A 26,544-nucleotide genomic window follows, 5' to 3' on the forward strand; every position below is an offset into this window, starting at 1 on the left:
TTACAGATCACTCCTTGTGCTAAGAAAACGCTGATGCTTAGAATGTAGAGGTGGTTTGTAGAGGACACACAAATTACAGCGTGTGTCTCAGAGGGGCTGTTAATTTTTGGGTCTACTAATAGGCTCGAAACTAAGGTTTAAGAGAAGTTTTATTGCAGAACACCCATGTGCTGTTATGGCTCAGAAATTGGTTGCTGTTTTTTAAGAGCTGAGGTTTACTGGTGTGTCTTGGGGAAAGCACATTGCAAGAACGGGCTGGGGATGGGCTGGAGCTCATCTGAAAATATCTGTAGTGCAGCCAGACTTGTGAATTGTCTGTAAATGAGGGTGCAAGACAGGAGGCAAAATTAAACGGGATTCTTCAGGCAGATTGGAGTTTTATTGTTCAGCTGAGATCTTCCTAGAGCTGCCCCCACTGCCTCCCGTGAGCTGGAGTGATTCTTGCTCTGCTGGGTGTGCCCTGGGAGCGGTGGAGTTGGGAAATCCTTGCAGGATTTGGGCTGCAGGTGTGTCCCTCCATTTCTGCACGGGAGCTGTGTGTAAGGACAACTTGCTGTTTCTACACAAAACGTGTGTATTGAGTTGAACTGCTCCTTCTCAGGTTTTCCCTGTGATTTCCCTTGTGATTCCTGGCAGCTTTTTGGGTTCTTCTGCCCGTCTCTTGCTCTTTGAACAGCAGAGAGGAAAAAAGCCCTCAGATGCTAAAAATAAGGCAGAAATGTGTATTTTTATTTTTTTAACAAGTCTAGTCAAACCACATTTTCCTCTCTGTGCTTTCCATCAGGGAAGCTGGGTTAAAATTCCACCCAGAGCGAGGAGGGCTGCTCGAATGCCATCCAGCAGCGAGGCAGAAATGTGTGTCTGTCTGTGGCCAGGAGTGCACTAAAAAAAAATAATGCCACAGGAGAGTGAGTTCTGCATCTCTGAATGTTTAGGATTTGGGTGGATTTGGTTAGATTTGAGCCTGTTTCCCTGTGACCAGAGCAGGTTTCTCCATCCCTAGATTCCCTGCAGGTGGGGCTGTGAGCGCTGGAAGGAGCTGGCTGTACCACTAATTGCAGAGTGTGCATTTAATCCCGGGCTAAGCCAGCTCAGCTGTGCCTTTCCTGGTGGGGGGACAGGTCTTTGCACAGCCCAGTAAGCAGGTCCAGCAGTGTCTGGGGGCTGTTCTAAACCTGCAGGGTCACTGCTCTGCTGCTCCCTGGATCGCTGATGGCGCTGCAGCAGCTGCACCTTCCCCTCTGCCGTGCCCGAGTGAGTGATGGGGATCCTGTGCCTCGCTGGAGGCAAATGTGGAAGCCACGTCTGTCTGGCTGAGCAGCTCCCTGCAGGTGGTGGGAGAGGTGACCCAGTTGTCAGTGGAATCATCCTGCGTGCTCGGAGACCCTGAGCTGTTGTGACAGCTGGAGAGAGCTGACCTTGGAGCTGGATCTGGGAGGAGGGAAAAGCAGGGGGGCTGAGGCTGCTGAGAGCTGGATGTGCTGTCAGGAGAGGTGTGAGAGGGAGAAGGGAGCTGTCTGGAAAGCCAAGGCTGGTGCTGGAGAAGGGCAGGGCAGGAGGAAGTTGTGAATTCCCTTGGGATATTGTCTTGTCAGCTTCCAGGTCTGGATTTGTGTTGGACTCTATCGGTCCTACTTCATCTCTGAATCACAAGCCTCTTGGTGGGGGCCCTAAAACTACACGTGGTGTGTGATTTCTGACCAGTGCTTTGTGTTAAAGTGAGGGCTGTGCATGGAGAGAGCTGGAGAGGGACGTGGGAAACCTCCTGTCTGAGCCAGACATGGAGAGAGGAGTGAAATCGTGTGCTCAGAACAGCAGGAACAGAGACAGCACTGAGGTGACCCCAGCTCTGGGCTGTGCTGCTCCTTTTTCCCTGCTCTGCTGTGGTTTTTTTCATCGTATCACAGACACCTTTTTCCTGTCCCAAAGAACACCAGTTCTGGTTCTGCTGTGGGTGAATGGATCCCTCAGACTCCAAACCTGCCCCTTGGGGAGGCAGATCCAGCTCTGGAGCGCTGTCCCTGCCCCAGGCAGTGTGACAGCAGGTTGCTGCCCCATCCTCAGGGGAGTCTCCTGTCTTTTCCTGGCTGTGTGGCTGTGGCAGGTGCAGGGAGCAGTGTCTGCATCCTGGGCAGCATTTGGTGAGGGCAAAGGGCCACTGGATAGTGGGGCTGCATTAGCCAGGGCTTGCCTGCTGTGCAGAGCCTTGTTAGAAAGCAAAACAGGCTTTATTTGAGGCTGGGATTCATTGAGTGTGTTCAGGCAGATGTGTGAGCCCTGGTTATTTCCACGGCATTATGGCCAGCAAAGGTTTGTGCTTCCCCAAAATTGGGCTCTTTTACCTTCTCAGGCTCCGTGGGAGCACTCTGTAAAAAACAGGCTGCATGCAACTGGTTTCCTAAGAAATTTCTATTTAACCTACTTGTTGTAGTGCTCCAAGGGGAATCTGAGGTGTTTGTATTTTGTAATTCTTGATAACAAGTCCGTGTTTCTGCTGGTGGGTTTCAAAAAAAAAAAAAATAAAAAAAAGAAGAAAAAAGGTAGCTCTGGGTCAAATTCTGGCTCTTAAACCTTTGTATTTCTTAGTTCATAGATGAGCCCATGCCTGTGGTTCCTGTCAGGGTGTCCTAAATGCTCTTTGCCGTGACATCAGCCCTCCCACAGTGCACCAGCTACAGCTGTTTTGGCCTTTGGGGTCCTGAGATGTGGAGTAAGGGAAGGGTCACCTGCTTTTTTTTTTAATATCTCAGAGGTATGAGTTACTTTAACCCTCCCTGTCCCTCCTGCTGCAGAGAAGATTCCTAGAACTGGGGTTTTCCTTGGACACTACCATCTGCTGCTTTCTGATGGAAACTAGCAATTATGCAAATCAGCAATTAATTATGCACAGTAAGAACCAAAAATTTTCTCGGCGAGCGATCCCCGACCAATTCCAAACTCCTGCACCGAAAAAAAAACCAAAAAACAAAAAACCCAACAAAAAACCCAGCAAAAAAAAAAACCCTACCTGCAACATTACTGTGGGGGGAAAAAAAGAAAGGAAGGAAAAAACAACCCCCTCAAAAAAACAAAGTGCAAGCCCCAGTCCAGATTCTGGACAGGAGTGCTGGGAGTCACTGCTGCTCCTGGGCGAGGGAATTCCTTTGGGAAGCTGCTCTGCTGAGCCTGAGATGTCAAAGCGGTCCTGTAGGGCTGGGACAGCAGCAGAACTGGTGCTCAGGTGTGTTTAAACACTGCTGTGAGAACACAAATGGTGAAGAAAATACCTTAAGAAGCCCCATAAATAAAAGACCTCTTGATTTCAGCCAAGTTAAAATACGAGTAATCATGTGTATAATAATATGTATATATATAAATTTAAGATGCTTAAACTGCAACAGCCTTTTCCACTGGGTGTGTATAAATACAGGGATGTTTTTTCTCATTGTTAGAAGAGCAGAATAAATAACAGCAACTGTGTATTTTAAAATTACATTGTTAATAAAATCCTGGTACATTTACATAAATGACAACATTAATGTACAATTAACAAAGCATTGTAATATTACAGCAACAAAAGAGGACCTACATATTTGTACAGGTAGCTGGAGCAGCTACTTGAAAATACTTTCCAAGCCTTCTGTGGTATTTCTCAGACCAGTGATAGTTTTGAACCCCCTGTATGGCTTTCTGCTAATAAATAGGGTTGCTGGAGCTAGTGATGTTCAGAAGCAGATATGTACCTAAGGCACAAAGGGAGTGTGCCCTGACCAACCTGTCAGCTGACTAAAAATCCTTATCCTTGCATGCCATTTGCCTCTTGTGTAAATCCTTTAGGACTGAGGCCGTGTCAGCTTTTGATGGATTTGCTGGGAGATGCTGCAGTTCCTTCTCCTTCCCTGCATCCACCTAAACTGTGTCTGTATTGTGCTCTGGAGCTTGGGCCCAGCTGAGCCCCCTTCTTTTCCAGTGTGTTTAATTATACTATTGATTAATGGCTGAATTTCTAAGAAGGAACAGCTCTCCACTGAAAACTTGGTTTCCTCTTCTCCTTCACCTATCTAGAATGAATGAAAGGGTCTTGGTGGATGCTTCTGGTGGGTGCAAGCAAAGCTCAGTGGGAATAGCTGAGCTATTCTTTTGATTAAATGTTGGTGAGAGCAAGGTCTGTGTTTGAACCTTCCTGCAGTTGGGATTATTTAAAATAAAAACACACACAAAGCCCCACTGCTTTAGATTCAAAACTGCAGATTGAACTGTCTGCTTTTTCAGCTAGGATGAGAGGCCTCTCGGACCAGAGACATCTGTGAACAAAGGAAAAAATGTGAATCTTGGGCACTGGAGTCGAGGCATCTCGTTTAAGGCTGCAGCCGAGCCCCAGGACCCTGCCAGGTGTGCAGTGTGCCCAGACCCCTGAGGTAGTGCATCTGTGGAGACAGCAATGCAGGGACGAGGCTGGGGGAGGGGAGTCCAGAGGGCAGAGCTGCTAATTCCAACCTGCTCCAGAGAGAGAGACCAAAAAACCATGGAGCTCTGGGTTCCTCTTGGGGTCTTGGGGAGACTTTTATTGCTATTCAAGCAATTGGGCAGTTTTTAGCACAGCTCTTACTACACCTGAGTCTTCTAGAAAGTGTCTTTTGTGGCGTGAGGTCTCACAGAGAATGTCCAGAAACAGGGTCTGAAGGTGAAAGCAATTGAGACTGTCAGACCTTGACAGTGAAAGGGCAGTCAGTCTTTTTATATCTCCTCAAGATAAAACAAGATTAACAACTAGCACAGTGAAAACATAACAACCTCCCAACTCTCCCCTCCCTGCCCCAGCTCGGTTCTTCATATAAGGTTTAAAGAACGGGTAATTTCAGAGTTAGTACTAGTTTCTACTCAGCTTTCAACATCCAAAATGTCTCTTTCAAGGTGCAAACAGTTTTAGGGGAAAATTTCTGCCAGTCTGTTGCCATGCACAGACCCTGGTGGTGTTACTGAAGTAGTTTGTGGCACTGGCTCATCGGATGGGCAGTGGATCAGAAAACTCCTTCTGTGCAGCCTTTTGACATGGAAAACCTCTGTCTGTGTATCAACTAGGTGGTGTGCAGACACTTAAACCTGTGTACTGGGAGTCAAGTCTAGGTAAAACTGCCTCTTTTATCTCCAGCCCTGCCCTGTGCCTGTGGAAAGAGCAGTGCTGATCTCTGCGCTTTGGGTTCTCCCCTCGCAGCCTCAGCCCTCGTCTGCGCTGTGCCAGGGGCGTTTCTGTGCCAGCAGCAGCACAGAGAAGCCAAGCTCCCCCTCCCTCAGCACCCTGGCGCGGGGGTGGCTGCTGCAGGGGGCTTTCAGTGAGATCCAGGAGGCAGACAGGACAGCCACAGCTCTCCCGGCGACGCGTCCCAGTGCCCCGTGCCGCTCACACCCTGGAGGTGACGTACACGGAGTGCAGGCGCCCAGCCAGGGCTGTCTGCAGGTCCCTCAGCGGGTCCAGGCCCTGCACTTTGCTGTTCCTGCTGTAGATGAGCTGTCTGAACGAGTCCTGCTCCAGGAGGGAGCTCATGTGCTTGAGGAAGAAGCCCTCGCAGAAAGAGGCCAGTTCGGGTGCGTTGTGAATCTGTGGGAGAGAGGAAGACTTTTGTAGCCTCAAACTCCTAAATTACTGATTTATATAAAATCCCTGAGCCTCTCATTTCTAATGCTTTTTTTTCCCTTTCCTAAGACAGAACAAGGACAGTGGGAAAGCACTGAAGGCAGGACCAGCGATGGCTGATGATTTCTCCTGGTGCTTTTTGCAGGCACAGGTGTGAGCAGGGAGCCATCCAGGCTTTTTTAATCCCTTCCCCTGCTGGCCTGCTGTTGGCAGAGCCCCTGGCCTGCACTCCTGATCTTCAAGGAGCAGAGCAGCTGGCTGATGAAGTGGCCAAGGTACCTGTTTAGCTGTGACACACAACACTGCCCTGCCAGATGGCGAGCACAGCTCAGGGCAATCAGGACACGGTTCACGGGAGCCCTGCTCCTACAAAAAGGAGATGGATGGAGGAGAACAGGGATGCTAACACTTCTAAACCATACTGGCTGATTTCTGGCTGGGATCTTCCCTTTGCTTCAGAGTCAGGCCGGTAATAAGAACAAAACTCAAGTTCAGCATTAAGAAGCTCCCTATTCCTGGGAACTTTTTGTTTAAGTTTTAAGGAATTCAGGGAAAAGTACTAAAGGCCTGTACTGTTTCCCCTCTCTACCACTGCATACTGTTAAATTTTAGGTCCTGAAAGAAACCAGCCCGAGTTCCATGGGAAAAAAAAACCAGCCCAGAGTGAGAGTCAGGAATTGAAAAGCCTCAGTGTGACACTGCACACAAAACAGAAAGTCACGATCAGCTCTCTGTTTCTTTTGCTTAAGGGGTTTGATCCTGCAAAATTCCAGGAACAGCAAAGTATCTATGATTTACTGATAACACGGGTTATTTGCTATAGAGGTGAATATCTGCCACACAGCTGAGTTTATGTTAATTCTGGAACTGTAAGGAATATATTCCAGCAGCAGGGGTGCCAGGAAAGGGTTTATTCCGTAGCTGCTGTGCTGTGATCAATGGCCCCTGCTGCTCCCGGGATTTGAATCCCTCGGGCTTTGCTGATGTGGCTGGATCAGCCTGCTCAGAGAGCTCTCCCCTCCTCTGCAGGGATCCCCCCTCAATTTCCCACATGATTGCTCCAGACAGGAAAACACGCTGGGGCTGGGCAGGACTTCACAGCCTGGAACTGGAATCCATCTCACTCCGTGGTGGGGCAGAGTCACCTGCAGAGAGGTGCCCACCCGTGCCTGGGCTATTCCGTTCCCAAAAGGAGCCCGTGGGAAGAATCCTGCTGTTTCCTTGGGATTCTTAAACAAGGGGGGGTTGGCATTTACCTTTGCATATTTATAGATGTTGACAGAGTTGTCCATGCTGATGGTCTGGGCACACAGGATCTCGCAGTGTCTCTGGAGCCCGTCCAGCTGGAACAGGCTGGCAGCTGACAGCAGCTATGGGGACGAGAGAGGAGCAGCTATTTGAGATCAGGAGCCCTGAAAGGCTTAGGGAGGGCAAACAGAACGGATCATTTCCTCTCTGAACAGCCTCTGGCTCCCTGTTTTAATGGTTAAATCCTCATGAAAGAGCAGCGAGGCCACTCGATGCTGAAGTGATTGACAGACACACTTCCCCTCTTAGCAAAGGCTCCTCACGCAGGAAATGTGCTCCTTTCTGTCACAGAAGCACCAAGCAATGATGTTTTGAAACTTCTAAGCTCATTTCCAAGTGTTAAGAACACTCCTGGATTGTGTGGGAGCTTGCTGTTAGCTCCTGGAGTTCATCTTTCAGCTCTGTTTGTGCCCCAGTGCACTTGGCAAGACTCAGAAAGAAACGCTCTCTCACCTCTAAGATATCGGTGGTGGGAATTTCCATGGATTCTGTTCCTCCGTAGTATAAATACTGCATCAGCATCTGCAATGGGAAGAAGGCCAGGCATGAAGTTATCAGTGAAGTCACAAGGGGCTGTTGATGGCTGTGCTCCCCATCCTGAACAGATGGGAATCGTGTCCTATTCCGGCTCTTGCCTCCGCTGGTGGCTTTTTTTTTTTCCCCAGCATTGCAAATCTGCTGCTTTCCAACAGTCCTTTCTCTCTGGGGCTCTGAAAAGGGCCCTGCTGAGGGTTTCAGGCTGAGGGTGACAGTGTGTCCCTCTAAAGCGGTGTCTCAGACCCGGCTGGTCCCGCCAGAGCTGCCAGCGAGCCCAGCACGTGTGTCCCGGGCACCTCCCAGCCACTTGCCTTCCCTGCTGGGCTTCTCATCAGCTTCCAGCCCCCTGTCAGGGCCAGAGGAAAAGGCCTAATTGTTTCCAGGGAGAGTGAGAGGCAGCTTTCCTGCTCTTTGATGTGCATGTACCCCCCACCAGCCCGGCCGGTGCCATCTTACCGGGGACAGGGTGGGATTTGGTGCTGGAGGAGTGTCCTGGGTGCTGTGTAAGCAGCTGTGGGGCCTGCAAGCCACGCTTACCATTTCCCACAGGGGCAGAAACAAACTAAGGGGCTATTTTTAAACGTTTTCTGTTTGTGTATATTTATATATACAACGATTCTATATTCATATATATAACAATTGCAGGGGAGCAAAGCTGCTCTCCAGCACCACACACAGATCTGTGGTGGCTCAGCATCCTCCACTCTAACTGAGACTGCATCTCCTTCACTCCTCTCATTATATTTGCCATCAAACTGTTTAACTCTGTGAAGCACTTCACTGTTTCAGTTCAATTCCCATCTCCCTGTCCTGTACACCTTTCTTCCCAATCTGAAATGCAGGCCTGGAAATCTGGAACACCGTAACTATCACATTTCACTGACTTGTTTTTTAACTTTGTTGTGCGTAACCTGCTTCCTTTCCATCATGGATAATCCTCCCTCAGGTCCACTGAATACATAAATGTCATAAGAGCAAAGTGTCATTCTCAATTCTGAGCCTTTCTTGACAGGAACACCATTGATTTCTGATCACCTGATTGGAATTAATACGAAGCCTCGTAATCCACCTGCTATAAATAATTTACTTTTGTTTAGCACAGCATGAAAATGGTGCTGTAAAAAGTATGAAAATGGTGTCTTAAAAGCATAAAATGACTTCAGTAGAAGGCTATTTTCTCCTGCTTAATGGAAGAGTCAGCTGCCTAGTAAGAAAATAAGACTACAGACTAGAGGGTTCTGTTTTAAGGCTGGTCCTACCTGAGAAGTTTGGAAAAAGGATCAGAATACTCCTGAAATTCAGGTGTGTTGAAAGGAACTCCTTGTTTTCTACTTGTAAATTAGCTATGATATTATGTCTTACCCTCCAAGTAGGTGAGATGATGATAAAGAATAAAGCAAAAGTAGAATAAGTTACATACCTTGAAAATATTGTATTTCATATCACTGATCTCAACAGTCTTGCTGCCGTGGCTGTCGTGCTCGGTTTTATTGGTCATTAGTGTCTTAAACCTGGAAATTGTTTGAAAAGATTGAGTTTAATTAAATTTTAGATTGCTGTGTTAGTGTGGCAGATATTCATCAACTGCTGCCAAGCAGCCAAAGCAAGGGGAAAACAAAGGCCCTTGTTCTTGTTTGCAAGTTGAAAACTGAAACATTTCTTTCCATTTAATATTTAGATCAGGGACAATTTAACCTACGAGGTGCTTGGGTCTGATCCAATCCCACCTTGTAACAGTTGGAAAACCCTATAACTATGCCAATAATAGAGAAAATAACTCCTGTTTTGTTCTGAGCTTCATGATTACTCAGAACCACAAAAACAGTACTTCCAAGTGTCCCAGGTCCCTGTGAGACTCCAGGAGGGCTGGAGTGAGTGTAAGCTCTCACTGAGGACTCCAGGAGAGGGAAGGGGAATGGATATGTAATCTCCCAACCACTGCACGTATTTTTTAGGGATAATCCGGTTATTTAATGATATCCCTGGTTAGTGACTCACCTGTTAGACGCAGTAACCAGCAGGACTTTGTGTGCATAGAAGAGCTTTCCCTCTACTAAGAAAGTTACGTCGGACATTTCCTTGTTGTTCAGAAAGTGAGGATCTGTTGGGCGAGGGGAGAAAAAAAAATATATAAATAAATATATAAATATTTATAAACTTTGAATGTTTTTAAAAACCAGAAAAAAACCCAACCACAACCACAGGAACTTCCCTGTGTAGGTGAGCACCTTACCTAGGCGAGCTGGCAGTGTCTTCCGGATTTCGGGAATGCTGGGGATCGGGCTGCTCCCGTAGCAGTGGGTGAAGATGGATGCGAGCTGCTGGTTGATGGAATCGTTCTGCGAGGGGCATGGGACAGGTGTTATCACTTTGTTTGGAGCAGGTTTCACACGTGCTGTAGCAGTTCACTCGAGGCTCAGAGCAACTGCACAAGGACAGGAGTAACTCCCCCCCAGAGGGACAGGGACCTGAGCAGGTGTGTCCTGACAGAGAACAGCCCATCAGCAAGAACTCAGACCCTGCTCTGGAACAGATGAGCCCACAAGTGTGTGCTCAGCCAGCTCTGATTTACACTCAGCTCCTGGTCAGATCCAAAGCTGTTCCTAGTCTGCAGTTACATCTCTTGCTTTTAATTTCAAGGAGACTTACAGTGCATGTTGTACTGACCAATTATGGAGGTACCAGGAGCTGTATCTGCCCCTCAGCTTCCCCCTGGCTGTGCACTTCAGGACTGTTCTGGGGGCTGGATATGAATTAAGATAAATGCTATCAGGGCCACTTCCATACTAGAACTCCTTAGGGACGTTGCACTTGTTCTTGTGCACAACCTCGTACAACAACAAAGCCACTGACTTTCACACTGCCACAAACTCACACTTACTTTGCTGGTTTTGAGGATATCAAACATGAGCTGCAAGCCTTCATTAACCAGTTCTTCATTGTAATCCTCCTCTTTAATGGTGACAAACTCCCTGAGGAGGGTCTGTACCACGGAGTAGCGGGACTGGTAGAAGGTTGTCCGCAGGGATTCAATCCACACGTGGAGTTTCCAGGGAACCCCTGCAGCCACAGAAAAGGAACAGGGAAAGATGATTTGCTGAAGTACCTGTGAGTAGATTGCCCTGCTGCTATTACTAACACTTGGCAGCACTGGAGCAGACCATTCCATACATATATTTTGTTTGATATGGAAGGTGACTGAACTGGGTCACTGACAAACTGAGTTATCTGCACAAGCAAAGGATTGGGACCAGGATCATAAATTGGAACTCTATCCTGATTGGTAAGGACCACAGATTCCCTGTTTTCTTCTGAGCCTCATGATTAGTCAAAACCACAAAATAAATTCGAACTGAGCATTTAAGAATACATAACCCTACACAAACAAGGGGTGAGGGGTCTTTTCTCCTGGTTACCTGTAACACACAAGCTTTAAACTTCTCTTTCCTACCTTTAGATCAGGTTTCACCTTTGAACATTTAATCTCTGATGTTATTTATGGTTTTGAGACCAGCCTGAATTTTAGGTGTCAGTATCTGACAAAGGGATATTTCTCTTTGTTTTGATATGTGGGGACAGAGGATCCAGCCAAGAGTGAGGGACATCCCACATCAAGATCTTGTGAAGAGCCCTAAACACTTTTTTAATTTTAAAATTTTTAAAATTGCACAGCCTGGGATAGCTTTGCATTGGGGTTAGTGCTCCTGCAAGTGGAAGGGGCAGAGGGAAAAGCTTGTTATGCCTTAAATGAGCACAGAGGTTGAGAAGATGAGCTTACCCAGTGCCCTGAGCTCCATGGTGATGTCCACATAGCCGTGCTCAGCGCTGTAGTACATGGCCTCCTGCAGAGCCTTCATCCTGGTCTTGCACAGCTTGACCTGGCCCTCGCTGGAGCTGCCCTGGCTGGAGGTGTCACTCTCCACCCCCTCAGCCAAAATCTCCTCCAGGGAGAGCACATCTCCCTTCACTTGCTGGGGCTGGGTCAGCAGCTTGCGCAGGACGTTCCTGGGGAGGAAGAGATTTCACTTATTAATAAGTGAATTATCAATTCAGACAGGAGGGTGCTGATTTAGCTGTGGGGACTTGGCTTAGTAAATAATTTCCTTCCCAAAGACTGCCTAGCAGGCACTATGGAGCAGCATTTAAACCACTTTTCCTTCCTTGCCCCCCATCCTGATGCCCTGTTTGTGCACGTGGACTGTGCCCCCCATGTAGTGGGTTTGTTTGGAATTTCACCCAGCAGTTGCAAGAGAGAGGCTTTCTTGTTTGTGTCCAGCCCCTTTAGGAAGTTTGCATCACTGGTGTCCCTCAGCCAGCTGGAACCATCTGCTCCAGACATTCCCAATCCCGGCAAGGCCACCCAGCACTCGGCTGTGCTGCTGCATTGCTACCAGCTGCTGCTCTCCTTGCACCCACACCACTCCCTGTGCCCAAATCCAGTTAGTTTGGGTTAGTTTGGGATGCAAGAACAAACCGTGGATTTTACAGTTTGCATGGTCAGAAAACGGTGGGAGGGGAACAGAGCTGGGAACAGACAACTACACAGTTGTGTGGGTTTACACTGTAAATAACTGCATTAGGACATTCCAGCTTTGCAGTTTGAGCCTCATTTGAGCTTGGAATCCTTTCCTGGGTGTATCCAGACGTGAGGTGTACCTAGAGTTGCAGTTTTGTCCCTGTAAAGCCCAGCTGGGTTCAAGGGAGCCGTTATTTAACGTGCCCTGTTGTACAGCCCTGTGGGTATCATCTCTCAGCCCATCTCCATGGCTGTTCCAAAGCTGTTTTAATTGGCTTGTTACACTAACGTTTTTCCCTGGGAACAGAAGGATTTCTGGAAGGCTTTGCAAGTCATGTCCTAGTTCTAAATGACTACCCTGTAACCAGGGCTGGAAAGCCCAGGCTGGCTGCTCAGCATCACAATGACTCACTCTTGGCTGGCCATCCAAAAACCAGAGGTGCAGTCAACCAGATTCTGCTGCAGATTATTTTTGCCACCCTAACGTGATTAGATCCTGTCTCAGAACACGACCCAGAATCTCGTAACCTCAATCTCATAACCTACCCTTAGGTGGAACCCAGTCTGCTCACACAGGCCCTAGAACCAGCTCCTGCTCACTCCTAGTGCTGCAGAGCCAGATCAGCAACTTACAGACCAAGAAAAAGCAAAGATCTCCGTTGTATTTTGTGCTTTTGACTAAAATAGAATCCCTTTCTTTTATGAAAATTATAGCTGATGAATAATGAAGTCTTGCATCAATTTTTTTTCTCAAAGGGATGGGAAAAAAGAGCAACAACCAATTTAAAAATCATGCCTAAAAGAAGAGATTGAGGAGCTGTGCTTCTCTAAAAATGGTTATCAGGAGGGTCCTAACACCATCTTCTGAGCTGCACACCCTGGGATTTGGATCATAAAGTCATATATACCATAAAACCCCCACCCTGCTGTGAACACAAACAGAGCCTGACCTGTGCCCGTGTGCTGCTGAGTGGCTGAAGCAGTTCATGTCTTCGTGGAGAGATGAGGACATTCCATTGACCTCCAGCATGCTCAGGAGGGGATCTGCACCCCTGCTCAGCAGCAAACTCACCAGCTCGTAATTCCCTGGGGAAAAATGGACAGAAACATCATGATGGTTCCTCTCTGGAAGCATAAAAAATAGGAATGGGAACAGGCAGGGCTCCTGTCTCTGTCCTCATTAGATGGAGGAGTGAGTATCAATATTCCTTCAATAAATCTTGGAACAGAGCAAACCAGAGACTCGTCATAAAGGCACAGAAATAAAGCAGAAAGAAATCAAGGGGGAAAAAAAAAAAGTAAAACCAGTTAGAGGTGAAAAGTATTGAAAAGCAACAACTACTGGCACAGAGTTGTTCCCAGAATGTCCAACTCCTGACAGCCCTCTAGAAAAAATGCACAATTTTATTTGCACCTAGTAAACTAATAAAACAAATTTCTTTACCTAACAGTTTACTCCTTCCCCAGGCTGGATTTAAACTAGTTAATTTTTCTGCATCTGGATCTGACTTTGAGATCCACGACATGCCTGGACTGGACAGGGCTGGTTTGTGTTTCTTTGCAAAGGAGCTTTGCTGGGGTGGCCTCTGGGAGGAGGCGAATGTGGGACTAATTGCAAAAGCAGATAATCAGGGCCCAGCAGGCTGGTGGAAGCAAGGGATGGAGCGTGCTGGGGTCCCAGGGAGCTCACCTGCAGCCGAGGCCAGCTGGAGGGGCGTCTCGGCGTAGTTGTCCTCTCCAGTGTTCACAGCAGAGCCCTCAACCTGGGCACCAGCATCCAAGAGCAGCTGCAACGGGCACAGGGAAGACAGGGAGGTGGGAAAAGAGCAACTCAGAAGGGCAAAACTTGTGTTAGGAAGGAAATCCAGCGGATTCCCAGTGAGGAGGGCACGCACGCAAAGGCTGCGGCAAAGCATCAGTTATGAGGCAAATTTCTCCTGCATTTCCTCACTCGTTCCTCAACATGAAGGGCAATTTACACTTTTCTTATTTTCTTTTGTTTATTCTGTGTTTATTCTGGAAAGGGGCTCAGCTGGCAGCCTGGAGAATGTCACCACCTGTTTTTTACCTCCTTTATGGACGTGCCTTTGCAATTGTAATTTCCCAGCTCCAAAGAGCTCTGTGATCAGAGCTTCTCTGGAGCACAGCAAGTCCATCTAACTCGGCTTCATGGTGTGTGCAGGAAGGAGGGTTCCCCCAGGGAATCAGCCCTGGAGCTGGTGGAGGAGCCTGCTGGATAAGGAGCTCTGGCAGCTGCAGTGATTTGTCACACAGAACCTGCAGGGAGGACCAGCCCTGTCTGTGTGTACCCACCAGGATATTCTGATTGTGGGGAGTGCAGTCCAGCAGGAGCTTTGATACACTTGGCTTCATGTCCTGGGAGAATCAAACTCGTATCTTACATGTAAGTTAAGGCTGCCCAGGCAATTTGCCAGGTGGAACCTAATCTTTATAATTATTTTAAAATGTTACACAAACGATGAGTGTGTGCAGCCTCAATTTACTGATATATTTTTTTCTTTCCCTTTGAGTAGAAGGTAAATTAAATTCATCAGCAATTGACTATCTGCTGTGATCAGTCTGTAATACCTATGGAAGTCTGTGTAGGATTTCCAGGACTCCACTCCATTTTGCTGCCCCTTAATTCCACAGAACAGGGAGCAGGGAGGATGTGACAGGCTCAAATCCCACGACAGCCTGAGTCTTATTCATGCAATTTTCAAGGATTATAAAGAAAGTTACAGATGACTGGCTGCCATTAGAGCAGAAATCAGCACACACTGAATTTTTGCACATGTAAATTTATAAACCAATTCATATCTGCTGTCAGAAAGCTCCTGATCAAGCAGTCAAACTGTAACCCTCCACATGAAGCACCACTTTGTCTAATACCAAAGAAATGATTGTGCACCACCGCTCTTGAAGCAGGAAGCCTTGGATCAATACTGAAACCAAAGGAAAATACAGAAACACTTGCTAACACAAAGATAAGGAAACAATTCCTAACACACTGCATTTTGTTAGGAATTCCCTCATCATTTTTCCTCCTCCTCCTTTCCGAGCACGCTGTTTTCCGCTGGTTTTTTTTAGGAGGCTCCCACCAAACTGCAGGTGGAGCCTGGGCCACATCTGCGCTCGGGCAGGCTGACCCCGAGGGTCACGGTGCTGCACTTCAGCCCCTCCCCATCTCCTGAGGGATTCCCGCCCGGAATCTCACCTGGACCACGGAGATGTGGCCGTGCAGGACAGCGAAGGTGAGGGCGGTCCAGTGGCGGCTGTCGGGGTGCACCGAGGGGTGTCGTGGAGAGGAGCTGGGAACCTGGGAGGAGGAAGCGGGCAGTCATTCCCCACTGTGCCTGTCGGTCTGTTGTGCACCTCCAGACCTGTGCACACCTGGCTTTTTCCTCTGTAAGCCACTTAGAGATCGCTGCTGCCACCAGCCCCCCGGGCCTTTTTAATGGGCTCACTGGTTTCTCCTCGTGGCAGTCCCTTCCCCTCCCCTCGCCCCCGTGCCTGTTAGACTCGCCAGTGCCAATCACAACTGCAGTCACTACGTTCTACAAGGGGTCTGGAAGGTTTTCTCTCTCCCCCCTCCCAAATCCCTGAAGACATGCTTTCTGAAAGAAACTCCTTGCTTGAAGCTTCCAGAACCGAAGCCTTTAGTTTCTAGAAGGAATTTCACAGCTGCTCTTTATCAGTATAGAGATGAATAATTATGGGGAGGGGGTCCTCTGCTACTCACTGTTATATCTAAATTTGCTCCAGCATCTATCAGCATTTGGACCATGGCTTCATCTCCAGCAGCACAGGCGTACATGAGGGGGGTCATACCCTTCAGAAAGAGAAAGGAAAACCAAGTTATCTTTCTGTATCTATCAACAGTGACACTGTCACGGACACAGGGAGTTTGAATCTTGTGTGTAGGGGTAGCATAACATGTTTTTAAAACAGTTTTCCATGTAGAGGTGGACAAAACATCACGGGACAAACAAGGCTGCAAGAATACAAAAGGCATCACTGAAAATCCTTGCTGTGCATTGTCCACAATTCTCGAGGTTTCTCAAGGCTGCCAACAAAGAAACAGCATTTCTTGGCTCATTTGTAGCCAAATGAACTGAAAGCAGAAAGCAACACAAAAATACAGGTGATGAATTTATTTGGCAACTTCTCCCCGCTGCTAAAATCCTATTTGCCACAATATTTCAGCATTTCAATCCCATGAATCTCTCTCTCTCTGCTTAACCAGCAAACCATGACAGCTCAGAAATGAATTATGAGAGAAATGGGCCTTACTTATGGAGTTCATTCCAGAAGTAGCCAAGGACAGAAAGGAAATGGCCCAGTAAAATCCATTCCTGCTCAAATCCTATGACTTTCCTGCCCCCCTCCCTTAATTACTGCAGGCATTTGAATTTTTCCCAGGCAGCATCTCTGTTGCTCAGTGTGTAACAATAATACAGCCTCATCTTTACTGGGACCTGTACTGGAAAATGGAATTACACCTCTCACATAGGAGTTCTGCTCTTGAATCTGCAAGGCATCTTTTCCAAGCAGCCACAATTCCAAGTTTCCTGCTTTGAGGCAGTTACATGTACAAGTCCTTATAAAAAAAAAAATCTTTACAAAGGTCTATCTGGGTGAGGGGGTTTGGGAGGATTCCCTCTCATTAGAGACAAATAAACTGAGAATTCAAAACTCAGGTCTGCAGGCATGAGCCCAAATTTACTGCCCTGGTCAGGGTTCTAAAATTACCTTTTCCTTTTTTGAATTTTTAATATTAGTTTTGCATTCCCTGCTTGTTCCTCAGTATGCAAAGGGAAAAAGAGAGTGTTTTCCTAAAAATCTCAAATCCCATGAAACCAGAGTGCTGCCCAGTCCCCACTAGAAGGGAATAACAGGGTCCTGCCCCAAATTTGAGTTTCTGAGCACGTGTTGAGTTCTTTTCCAAAAAATCTCTAAACTCACAGATGGAGAATTGGGTCTGAACATGTTCATACTCTGGCAATGGTCAAAATTCAAACCTGGACCTAAAGCCTCTATGTTAAATTAGTCCAGCAGTCCTGCCTAAAACTTTTGCTGCACTTGGCAGGGAAGAGATGGTCACCCCTGCCTGTGAGGCCCTGCAGGTGCCACCAGCTGTGCAACCTGCTACGGAGATGCATCATGAACAAAAGAACCCAAATATAGGAGCTGATACATTCTATCTTACGACAGGACATGCAGACCTGTTTTATCTTGTCAGTTTTCCCAAGTCTGGGCATCTGCCTTTGGCTTATTCCTTATTCCAGGACGGGCAAACCAAGCTGGTGGCAAAATTCAGCTTTGGTTTCCCACTCCAGCTGGGGCAGAGCTCGCTCCTAGGACTTGGATTTCGCTCTGTGTGGAGCTGGCAGTGCCAGGAAGGATCACGTGGAGAATCTCCAGGGAATAATGTCTCCAGAGGGGGCCTGTCCTGCCCTTCCTGGCTGCTGCCAGAACACTCCCTGTGTGGCAAAGATGACAGGGCTGCCCCGCTCACAGCAGGGCTGGTGAGAGGATCCCATCACAGGGTGGCAGTGAGACCGTCAATAAGTGACAGCAGAAACGCCTCAGACTTCCAAGGAGCTGTTTACAAGGGTCTCCACACGTACAAAAGCCAGACAGCTCCCAGTTTTCTGGCTGAATGAGAAGGAGGAAACACCCTGCAGCGAGAAGGGACAGCCTTGGCACCGTCACTGTGGTGCTGGGACAGTAAGGTCCACACGGCAAAATAATCTCTCAGAGAGCAAAAGGCCCACAGAAACAGGAACTGCAAAATCCATTTATAAAAAAATTAATGCAGCAAGTGGAAAACCTTCATAATGTTTGTTACTTTGACAAGAGTGAGTACCAAGGGCAGCCACGAGGGGATTCCCACCCCTGTGACCACAAAGCCTGTGGCACTGGCTATGTAAATAAGGCAACTACATGTATTTCTACCTAGATATATTTCTGCTCTATTTGTGTATCCATCTACACCTCCTCTAAAACTGCAGGATGGTGAGAAGTGCCAGAGAAGATGTGCCAGGCTCAGAATTTGGTCTGAAATGCTACTGCAGTAAAATGCTGTCTGTGAGAAAACCTCTCTACATGAACATAAACCCTTCCCAGTGCTCAATATCCTCTTGTCTCACAGACATGACAGCTCATTCTCCTTGCTGTGACAGCTGTAACCAGTGTTTATTTGGGGGAGGTGGGTTTTTTTTTCCCTTTTTAAATTAAAAGCTAATTCCATGCATTGAATGATGCCCCAGAGGACAGAGTCTGCTGTTACTTGATGGGACTGACAGCATGAACAGGAGCAGCCAGAGATTCCCAGGACTACCAAATCCCTATGGTTCAATGGAGCTGAGCAGGGAACAGGTAAAAATGAAGAAACAGACACATCAGCACGATGGACCTTGAGCAAATCTAGTAATGACTGATGCCACCACTGGGGTTCTCGATGCTGTTTCTTGTATTCCAAACTGTTCTGAGCCTGAAAACCATCAGACAGCAACACCTTTTGGTCACTCATCACTGCCCCAGGCTGGATTTGCGCTGTTGAAGCAGAAGAGAGTTTCAGTGGCAAAACCCACTTTGTTTTGACATCAGACTTTCCATTGGCTGCCTGTGTGTTAACCTGCCTGCCCCCAGTGCCCGAGACAGCCCACCCAAGGCAGAACAGACCTGCCTTCCAGCTGATAAACAACTCACTCCAGCCCCTGAGGGGCTTTGTGGGAGGGATGGCATGAGAGCAGGGTGGGGGGATTGGAGGGGTTATTTTTTTTATACTGTCAGACTAAAACACGAGCTAGAATTAGAAAACCCTCGGAGAGGCAGCAAACACGACCTGCTGTATCGATTTGCCCCGTGGAAAGGAACGTGGGAGCTGTTCAGGCAGAGAATTCGGGGCTGTGTTCATGTTCTGGGACGTACCTGGTCATCCATGGTGTTAACCCCGTCGGGCCCCAGCGCGTCGATGGCTTGGTTGATCAGATCTGTCCTCCCGCAGTTCAGCATCCGGAAACCCAGGTCCTGCTGGAATTTCTCAGTAGCAGCTTTAGCGTCCAACCTCCGGAAGGAACTAAAGCAGCACTCGGGTCTGTGGGAGACAAAATCATTCCTGGATGGTGCCCAAGTCACGACAGGCCCTGAGCAATCAGGGTTACTGCAGCAGGACTGAGGTTCCTGTGCTCTGCAAACCTGCAACAACCAGGTCCCCTTAGTCCTGCTTCTCAAAAACCCCCCTATTGTTTTAAATAATTATCTACATATAAATACAAATAATTATCTCTACATAAATATAAATAATTATCTATATATAAATAAATTATCTCTATATTAAAATTATCTAAAATTATCAATTATCTATATAAAAATAAATAATTATATATATATATATATATACACTTGTATTTCTCTGCCTGTTATAGTCCATCAAGCATACATAAAACATATTGCAAGGAGGAAAAAGAGGTGGAGAGCAAGTGTGCTTATTATACCAGTGTCATTCTAGGATGCAATCGTTTTGCTGCCTGCTTATCAGACTAGCTGTTATTTTGAAATAAAAGACAGTTCTGAAAGAAAAGATATATCCCTTAGTCTTTTCTGGGGAAAAAAAAAAAAACTTCAATTTTTTTTAAAAAATGAAATAAAAATAAAATTTAGATAGTGGAACACTATCTAAATCTTTTCCAATGAGGAAAATGCATTAACATTTCTATGAGGCTCTGTTAACTCCTTATCCTTCAGATGAGTATCAAACAACCTTATCTCATGTGGAAGAAGCCCAGGGATTACTCTCAAACCCTCTGGTTTTCTGCTCCCAGACTTCTGAATTCCAAACCTGGAAGTGCGTCTCCTTCACTGAAGAAGCACTTCCAAACTGGGGGTTTCCTGTCTCAGCTGGGCACTGATATGGTCAGGCCTTTGATGTTATTTTGGGGTGATGCCTGGTTTCCAGCTCAGACTCTTGTGCAAGCTCTCAGGGAGTGAGATATCACCCTGCCAAGCTCCTCTGATAGATGAGACGCTTCCAGCACAGCTAAAGCTCTTCTGGAAACTCTGGATGGCCTTGCCAGAGAAACAAAACACTCATCACTTCGTGCAGAAGATTCGAGTTGAGTCTTATTCACATTTTAGTTCAGCTGGTCGTTTTTTCTTCTGAGCTTAATATGCTGGGCATACATCAATCTTCCAGCTGGGCTTTAATAACCTTGTTCCGCTGAGGTGCTTGGTGCAGCAGCACGGTGCTACAATATTATGACTTTGTATAATAGAGGAAGAAAGGGAAAAGGAAGAATTCTATGAAAAAAAAAGTGAAATGAAATGACACCTTTTGAAACCCAGTGAACCTCAGAAAATAACACAACATAGGTGTCAGGGACCCCAGAAGAAAAGGGGGCTGTAGTTCTCAGTGCAGAGCTGCCAGGAGGCCAGTTGAGGCACAAGAATTTGAAGTTCAAATGCATGAGCTTTGCTGCTGGGGACCCACAGGCTCAGCCCATGCAGAAATTCCTGTTGTTCTGGAGCTGAACAGTGTGATCTTCTCTGATGGATGCAAAGGAATTTTTTTTTTTTTTTTTTAAGAGTGGGATAAAAAATCCTACAAGAGCCAGGGGAGAGTGGGCTGAACTACTAACTGGAATTACTGGTAGTAAGTGATTTAAACTACTACTGGAATTACTGCACACAAGTGATTTAAATTTGCTCTCCAGTGAGGGAAAAATGATAATGATAAAAAAACACTGTGTGCTAATAATATTAACCCCTCCAAGACTTGCATTTAAGTAAGTGGGAGGGAAATACAGCTCTCTGCAATCCAACATTTCCCCAGCCAGATTCTCATTTACCCAGTAACAGGTGAGTGCTGAGGATGTTTACAAATCATCTGGCAAACATAAACTGAGAGCATCCTATTAGGAGGTCTCACCCACTGAGACACAAACAGTTGTTGTGGAGGACTGTGGCAGAGAACAGATATTAGAGGTCTGAATTTTAGGTTATACTAATTATACTCTGCTTTTCTGCACAACTTCTCTTTCAGGGATGTCAACATACCCTACCTGGTGCATCACCACTGCAAGAAACATTATTATTATTATTATTATTATTATTATTATTATTATTATTATTATTATTATTATTTAATAAACAGACTTTTAGCTTGTGCTTCATATGGAAAAGGGAGTTGCAATTTGCCTACAGTCACACAGCAAGCCAGGGATAAATCAACCAATCAATCAATTCTAAGATTTCCTTTCCCCCTAAATGTGCTGGATACAAACAAATGCTTTAAAGGATCATATAAAGGGCACTGGGAATGAAGGATTCCTCTCTCTTTTCTCTTATTCTAACTCTTTCATTCAAGGTATCCTAAAAAGCAAAGAATAATCTTGTAATTAAGGCATAAAAAAAATCCCCCAAATCCTTGCATGTCAGTCATTCTCTGTCTCGTTCTTACTTCTGGCAAGAGAGGAATCTCTGTAGTGTTTGGCCAAAGCCTCTTTACCTCCTCCAGTCCCTAAAGGTCCAACAGGTATCACTGGGGAGCACTGGGAGCTCTGGCTCCCACCAAATGCAGTAAGAAGGATATTGTGAGAGTCCCACAGCTACTGCAGGTGCTTACAAAGCTCAGGCCACGTACTTGAGCTGCCTGGGCTCGCAGTCCAGCCCGGGCAGGAGCAGCCTGGCCGTCTGCCTGATGTCATCGCTGTCCACGCTCAGGCTGCGCCGGTGCTCGGCGTAGGTGATGGCCACTCTCATCCACTCCATCAGCGGGGGCAGCAGCATGAAGGGGCTGTAGGAACGAGAGAAAAACCATCATTTAACGCTGCCTGATGCGGAAGGGCACTTCACTGCCTCCAGGTGGGAGGCTGGCACGGGTAAAACCCACCCGTGGAGGCGAACTGTGCTCGGAGAGACTGGCGGGTCGGGGAAGGAGGTGGAACTGCTCAGCCTTGGCCATCTGAGCAGCTTCTCACCAAAACCAGGGCCGTGCTGGTCTCATTTTGTAACTGAGACTATTGAAAAGAAGGGGCCTTCTCCTGCTGCTCTCAGCTACAGGTCAGGCCCCTCCAGTGCTTTGCTTTGGATCAGAGGGGTTCTCACCTCAGCACCGAGCTCATATAATAACTGTGTGTTCTAAATAATCCATCTGTACAGGCTGCTCCACCACCAGGGACGTGCAAAATATCCTGGATGGTTTGACGCTTCAGTTCAGCCAGGCTAATCCAGTCCTACCTCCATTAAGCTTTACATCACCACTGGCTAACAGCTTTTCACATCCTCCATTTCTCAGGCCTCTATTTCTGCCCACCTGACCCTCCAGAGCACGGCAAAACTGCTGGAGCAGGAGGGTTTGACTCCACATGAAGGGTTTTCAAGGCAATGAAGGGATATAAATAAGGTAATAACAATACTGAGCCCACACGTTAATATACAGGTACCATAATACTCTCATACACAGCATATCTCATCCACCCTCTCAATGAACAGCCAGACTGATCTATTATGTGCTGGATTTTTCCCCAAGGATACCTGCCACCCCGGTGGAAGGCTGGGAAGTGCCAGCTCTCCCATTTCCAGTAATGACCTTATTAACGCCGTGAAAACAAAAGAGCCTTTTCCATTTAAGCATTTAAAAGAAAACAGGGGAGAAAGTACCCGTTCCTTTACAAAGTCCAGAGAGAAACAAGGCACAGAGGAGGAAATATGAAGTGATTTGGGCATTAATGAAAGCAGCTGAAGCCACGGAAGGCATTTTCAAAGCTCTGTGTGTGCACATGAGCACTCTCACGTGAGAGCAGCGAGAGCAAGCAGCACCAAGCCCGTTAGAAACCATTTACCCATAATGGGATTCGCAAGCAGAACTCCCTTTGTTATGACTTTGAACACCCTTGAGGTGTTCAGTAACTCCACTCTGTGAAATAAGTGCTCTTCCCATTTTACCAGATGCAAGGTGCACCCTGAAATGCTGCCACTGTCATTGGCATCCACATCCATTATTTTTCCCCTCTTCTCCTTCTTTTCTTCTGAGTGGAGAAGCAGCATCTACAAAATCAGAGGTGTCTGAAGCACCTGATCCATCCTGGACTGCCAAGACAAAGGTGTTTCTAACAGGACTGTTGTTACCAGTTTATTTTATGTCACAGACTGGGAATATCAGGGTTGGTACATTTATCACTCTGAAAATCACCCGGTAGCTCCTCTGAAAAGAATGGAATGGGATGAATCACTCCAGCCCCGCCAGTTCAGAGCTGAGTGACCTCCCTAAGGGAAGAGCAGCAATAGTCAGCAGGCATTATTTGGGAGCTGCCTTTCAAGAGCCTGTTCCACAGAACTTAACCCTGCAAAGGAGACAATTTACAATTTTTAAATTCGAGTCCTTAAGGGAGGAGCCAAAATTAATTATTCATACTTCTATGAGAGTCCCCAGTATGGGATTCAAACTCTGTAGAGGACAGAGAGGCAGGCAAGGAAGGCTAAAAGCATCAGAATTAAACACAAATTAAAGTTAGATGGGGTGAACAGCTCAGGAGCACTGGAAAAGTTCATCTTCCAAGCAATTATATCTGCCACTTTTAATGGTAGATAAAGATTTAGGCCACATCCCAGCTTCCCTGACACTCCCAACGATGGGAACATTGCTGGACAGAGAACCCTGTGGATCCAGCCCTCATCAAACCTCGGGAACTGTTACTCATGGCACTGGTCAGCCAACAGCAAATACCACGGAGTCTGCACCAGAAATTACACCTGAATTTCCATTCTCTAAAAAAGTCACATGTGCCAGGGTTATAAATGGCTTCCAAACAAGCCATTTGAATGTGGAAAACCTGCTCTGGGAGGAATGGGAAAGAGAAAGGGTTTTTTTGTTGTTTCTTTTTTTAATCTCAACAGATTTTTTTCCAAAGACTTTAAAAGTGACAGCTCAGAGTTCCTGGTTACCCTGTGCCCACGGGGAAACAGGTTTTGGATTGCAAAAGGGGGTGTCAGGGAGGACGTTCTCCTCATTATGCTCTTCTGATTTTCCAAACCCCACCATGGGCATTGCCGTGCAAGTTGGATAATTCACTCTTTATTACCCATTATTCTATCAGGCTGACAGTAATGAGTCCAACTGCTATTTTGCTGTAAAAACTTAACTTCTCTCCCAAATTTCTAGCTTGAGGATGGGCTCCCTATTCCTCCCTCCGCCCTTTTATCCAGCTATTTCCTTTCTCCATCCCACGAGAACAGCTTTATCTTTGCTCCCTGACACTCCACCAGGTAAGCTGCATTGTCACAGAACTGAAGCAGAAAGAAGAAATATCGAATAAAACACCAACACTGGGTCACACTGCAATAAGACAATAAATGCAATTATTCATTTGCTAGAAAATAAAGCACAATTCTCATCCCTGTGGCCCTTAACCTGGGCATCCATCTCCCTTCAGGGAATCACTGATCATTTCACAGTCTGGAAAACACTGCAGGAGGGGAAGGGGAGAAACCTTCATGGAAAATTAACTGGGAGATGCTGCAAGCTAAAGAATTAATTTCTGTCCCTGCGTTCCTGTCTGTGCCACGTTCTGCAAAGTGCCATTTTCCTCTGGTCTTTTTGACATTTAGAAGCATTTGGCAGCTCATTAAATTCCACACATGAGGTGATCCAAGCCTTGGGAAACTGTCACACTGCAGCAGCTCACTGGGGACACAGTCCCTGTGATGTCTGATGCTGTCATGTGCTGTCAATATTCCATCCATAGGCTCTTGGAAATTCTCTCCATCTAGAACTGGCCAGCCCCTCCATTCCCAAGGGGATCAGGCTGGAGCTGGGTGAGATGTGCCCAGAGAAAGACTGGACTTCACTCTGGGCTTTCCCCCTCACTTGAACTAAACCACATTGTTTTATTAGACATAACCAAGGAGGCCAAGCAGCATTTGGCAAAGGTTTAATATCAATTTTACAGTAACTTTTTCGTGGAAAAAGGTACTGGCTTGTGGAGATCACGTGCAGCATCCTAGAGAAGGAGCTGTGGGATCACAGACCTCCTGGGCACCAGTTCCTCCTGGGGAGAGTCTGACTGGGCACAGAAAGAAAACCTTCACCATGAGAACAGTCAGCCACTGGAACAATCTCCCAAGGGAACTGGTGGATTCCTCAAGACTGAACACCTTTAGGTTTGTCTGGAGAGGGCGCTTGGCCAACTTGCTCTTGTCAAAAAAGGTTGGGCCAGGTGATCCTTGAGGTCCCTTCCAACCTGGTGTTCTGTGATTCATCTACCACAAAGAAACCAGTCCCCAGAGTGGGCTCTTCTGAGGGTTTTTAAGAGTGCAGGGATCCAGGCACTTCTGGCAGAGGGAAATCAATTGTATGTGAAAAGGAAAAAGCTCCAGAGGAGTTGGAAAATTATGTCATCCCTCCTCTGCTGGGACAATGCCCTGGAGCTGGACTCTCAGGATTGAGGAATATCTGCTCCCTCAGGTGAAAACAGTGGGTTTTCCCAGAAAAAACAGCCCTGCTGCCACTTTCCTTCCTGCTCCCTGGGTCCCCAGGAGGGTCCTGTGATTACTCTGCTGAAGAATCACAGAACAGTTTGGGGCTGGAAGAAACCTTTTAAGATCATCTCATTCCAAATCCAGGAACACCTTCCACTAGACCAGGTGGCTCTAAGCCCCATCCAACCTGGAGGAAAAAAAGGAGCAAGAAGGAGACATTTTCCCTGCAGCCACACCTTTTCCCTGCTGTTTTTCACTGCCTCCTGTTTTGCTCCAGCAAAACAAAGCAGGAGCCAACAGCGACAGCGACAGCAAGAAAGAAAAGCCTTGTTCTTCTAAACAAAACTCTCCTTCTTCTACAAGCAGGGAAGAAATGACTGTCCTAATGGGAGCAGGTGAGAAGGGCAAGATTCACCTCCCTCTTGGCAGCCTGAGCAGGTCCTGAGTCACACATGCACAGCCTCCCACCCTGCCTGTCCCTCTCAATGCTCTGAGTGGAAAGTTTTCTCTTCCCTTCATCTGTAACTGCTGCTTTGTAAGTCCCTGCCAACACTTTAAACACAAAAACTTTAGCATCACAAAACGTGTGTAAATATCAGAATACTTTTAGTCAGAGTGGGGTAGTCCATAGTAAATCCCCATCTTTGATTTCTGGAAATATACAGATTCTCCTGCAGAAAAGAATCCCAAATCTTTAAAGATCAGTGTGTGGTTTTGCAAGGGACTGGAAAAAAAAAATTTCAGTGCACTAAAGTTTGAATTTAATGCTGGAACCAAACTCTATGGCTCAGTCCCACCTTGCCCTAAAATAGAAGAGCTCAAAGTCACTAAGACTTTGCACCAAGATGGAAAAATCCCAAGGATGGCAGCAGAGTGAAAAATAAATCAGAGTGAAGTCTCATTAATTGGAGAAGGGAAAAGACTTTGAGGCAAGACAGAGTATCCAAAACCCAAACCATGTCATGCTGATGTGGAAAACAGTGGCACATTTATAATTTGGAATCTAAAACACTAAAACCCCTCTTCAGGCAGCAGGAAAAAAAATAGTATCTCAGAGTATATAATTACATGTGAATAAAATAACAAC

The 26,544-nt window shown here is 46.7% G+C and overlaps 1 protein-coding gene across 2 annotated transcripts in view; it reads right to left on the reverse strand.

Annotated features, from left to right (window-relative positions):
* Positions 1 to 3,459: 3,459 nt before the first annotated feature.
* The window catches only part of ABTB2 (ankyrin repeat and BTB domain containing 2), a 111,233-nt gene continuing 88,148 nt past the window's right edge, over positions 3,460 to 26,544 (reverse strand). For both annotated transcript variants that reach the window (XM_027900475.1, XM_027900474.1), the window contains exons 5-18: positions 21,622 to 21,774; positions 18,912 to 19,077; positions 15,718 to 15,807; positions 15,193 to 15,294; positions 13,666 to 13,762; positions 12,926 to 13,061; positions 11,238 to 11,464; positions 10,341 to 10,519; positions 9,693 to 9,798; positions 9,458 to 9,560; positions 8,880 to 8,970; positions 7,376 to 7,444; positions 6,871 to 6,984; positions 3,460 to 5,578 (exon numbers count right to left, since the gene is read on the reverse strand). In XM_027900475.1, the coding sequence (XP_027756276.1) occupies positions 5,381 to 5,578; positions 6,871 to 6,984; positions 7,376 to 7,444; positions 8,880 to 8,970; positions 9,458 to 9,560; positions 9,693 to 9,798; positions 10,341 to 10,519; positions 11,238 to 11,464; positions 12,926 to 13,061; positions 13,666 to 13,762; positions 15,193 to 15,294; positions 15,718 to 15,807; positions 18,912 to 19,077; positions 21,622 to 21,774 (1,831 nt within the window). In that variant the 3' untranslated portion in view covers positions 3,460 to 5,380. The remainder of the gene's footprint in view (positions 5,579 to 6,870; positions 6,985 to 7,375; positions 7,445 to 8,879; positions 8,971 to 9,457; positions 9,561 to 9,692; positions 9,799 to 10,340; positions 10,520 to 11,237; positions 11,465 to 12,925; positions 13,062 to 13,665; positions 13,763 to 15,192; positions 15,295 to 15,717; positions 15,808 to 18,911; positions 19,078 to 21,621; positions 21,775 to 26,544) is intronic.

This window comes from Empidonax traillii, unplaced genomic scaffold, assembly GCF_003031625.1.
Source record: "Empidonax traillii isolate 1590-97213 ecotype Southwest subspecies unplaced genomic scaffold, ASM303162v1 scaffold733:size745334, whole genome shotgun sequence".
In the NCBI taxonomy this organism is placed as follows: Eukaryota; Metazoa; Chordata; class Aves; order Passeriformes; family Tyrannidae; genus Empidonax; species Empidonax traillii.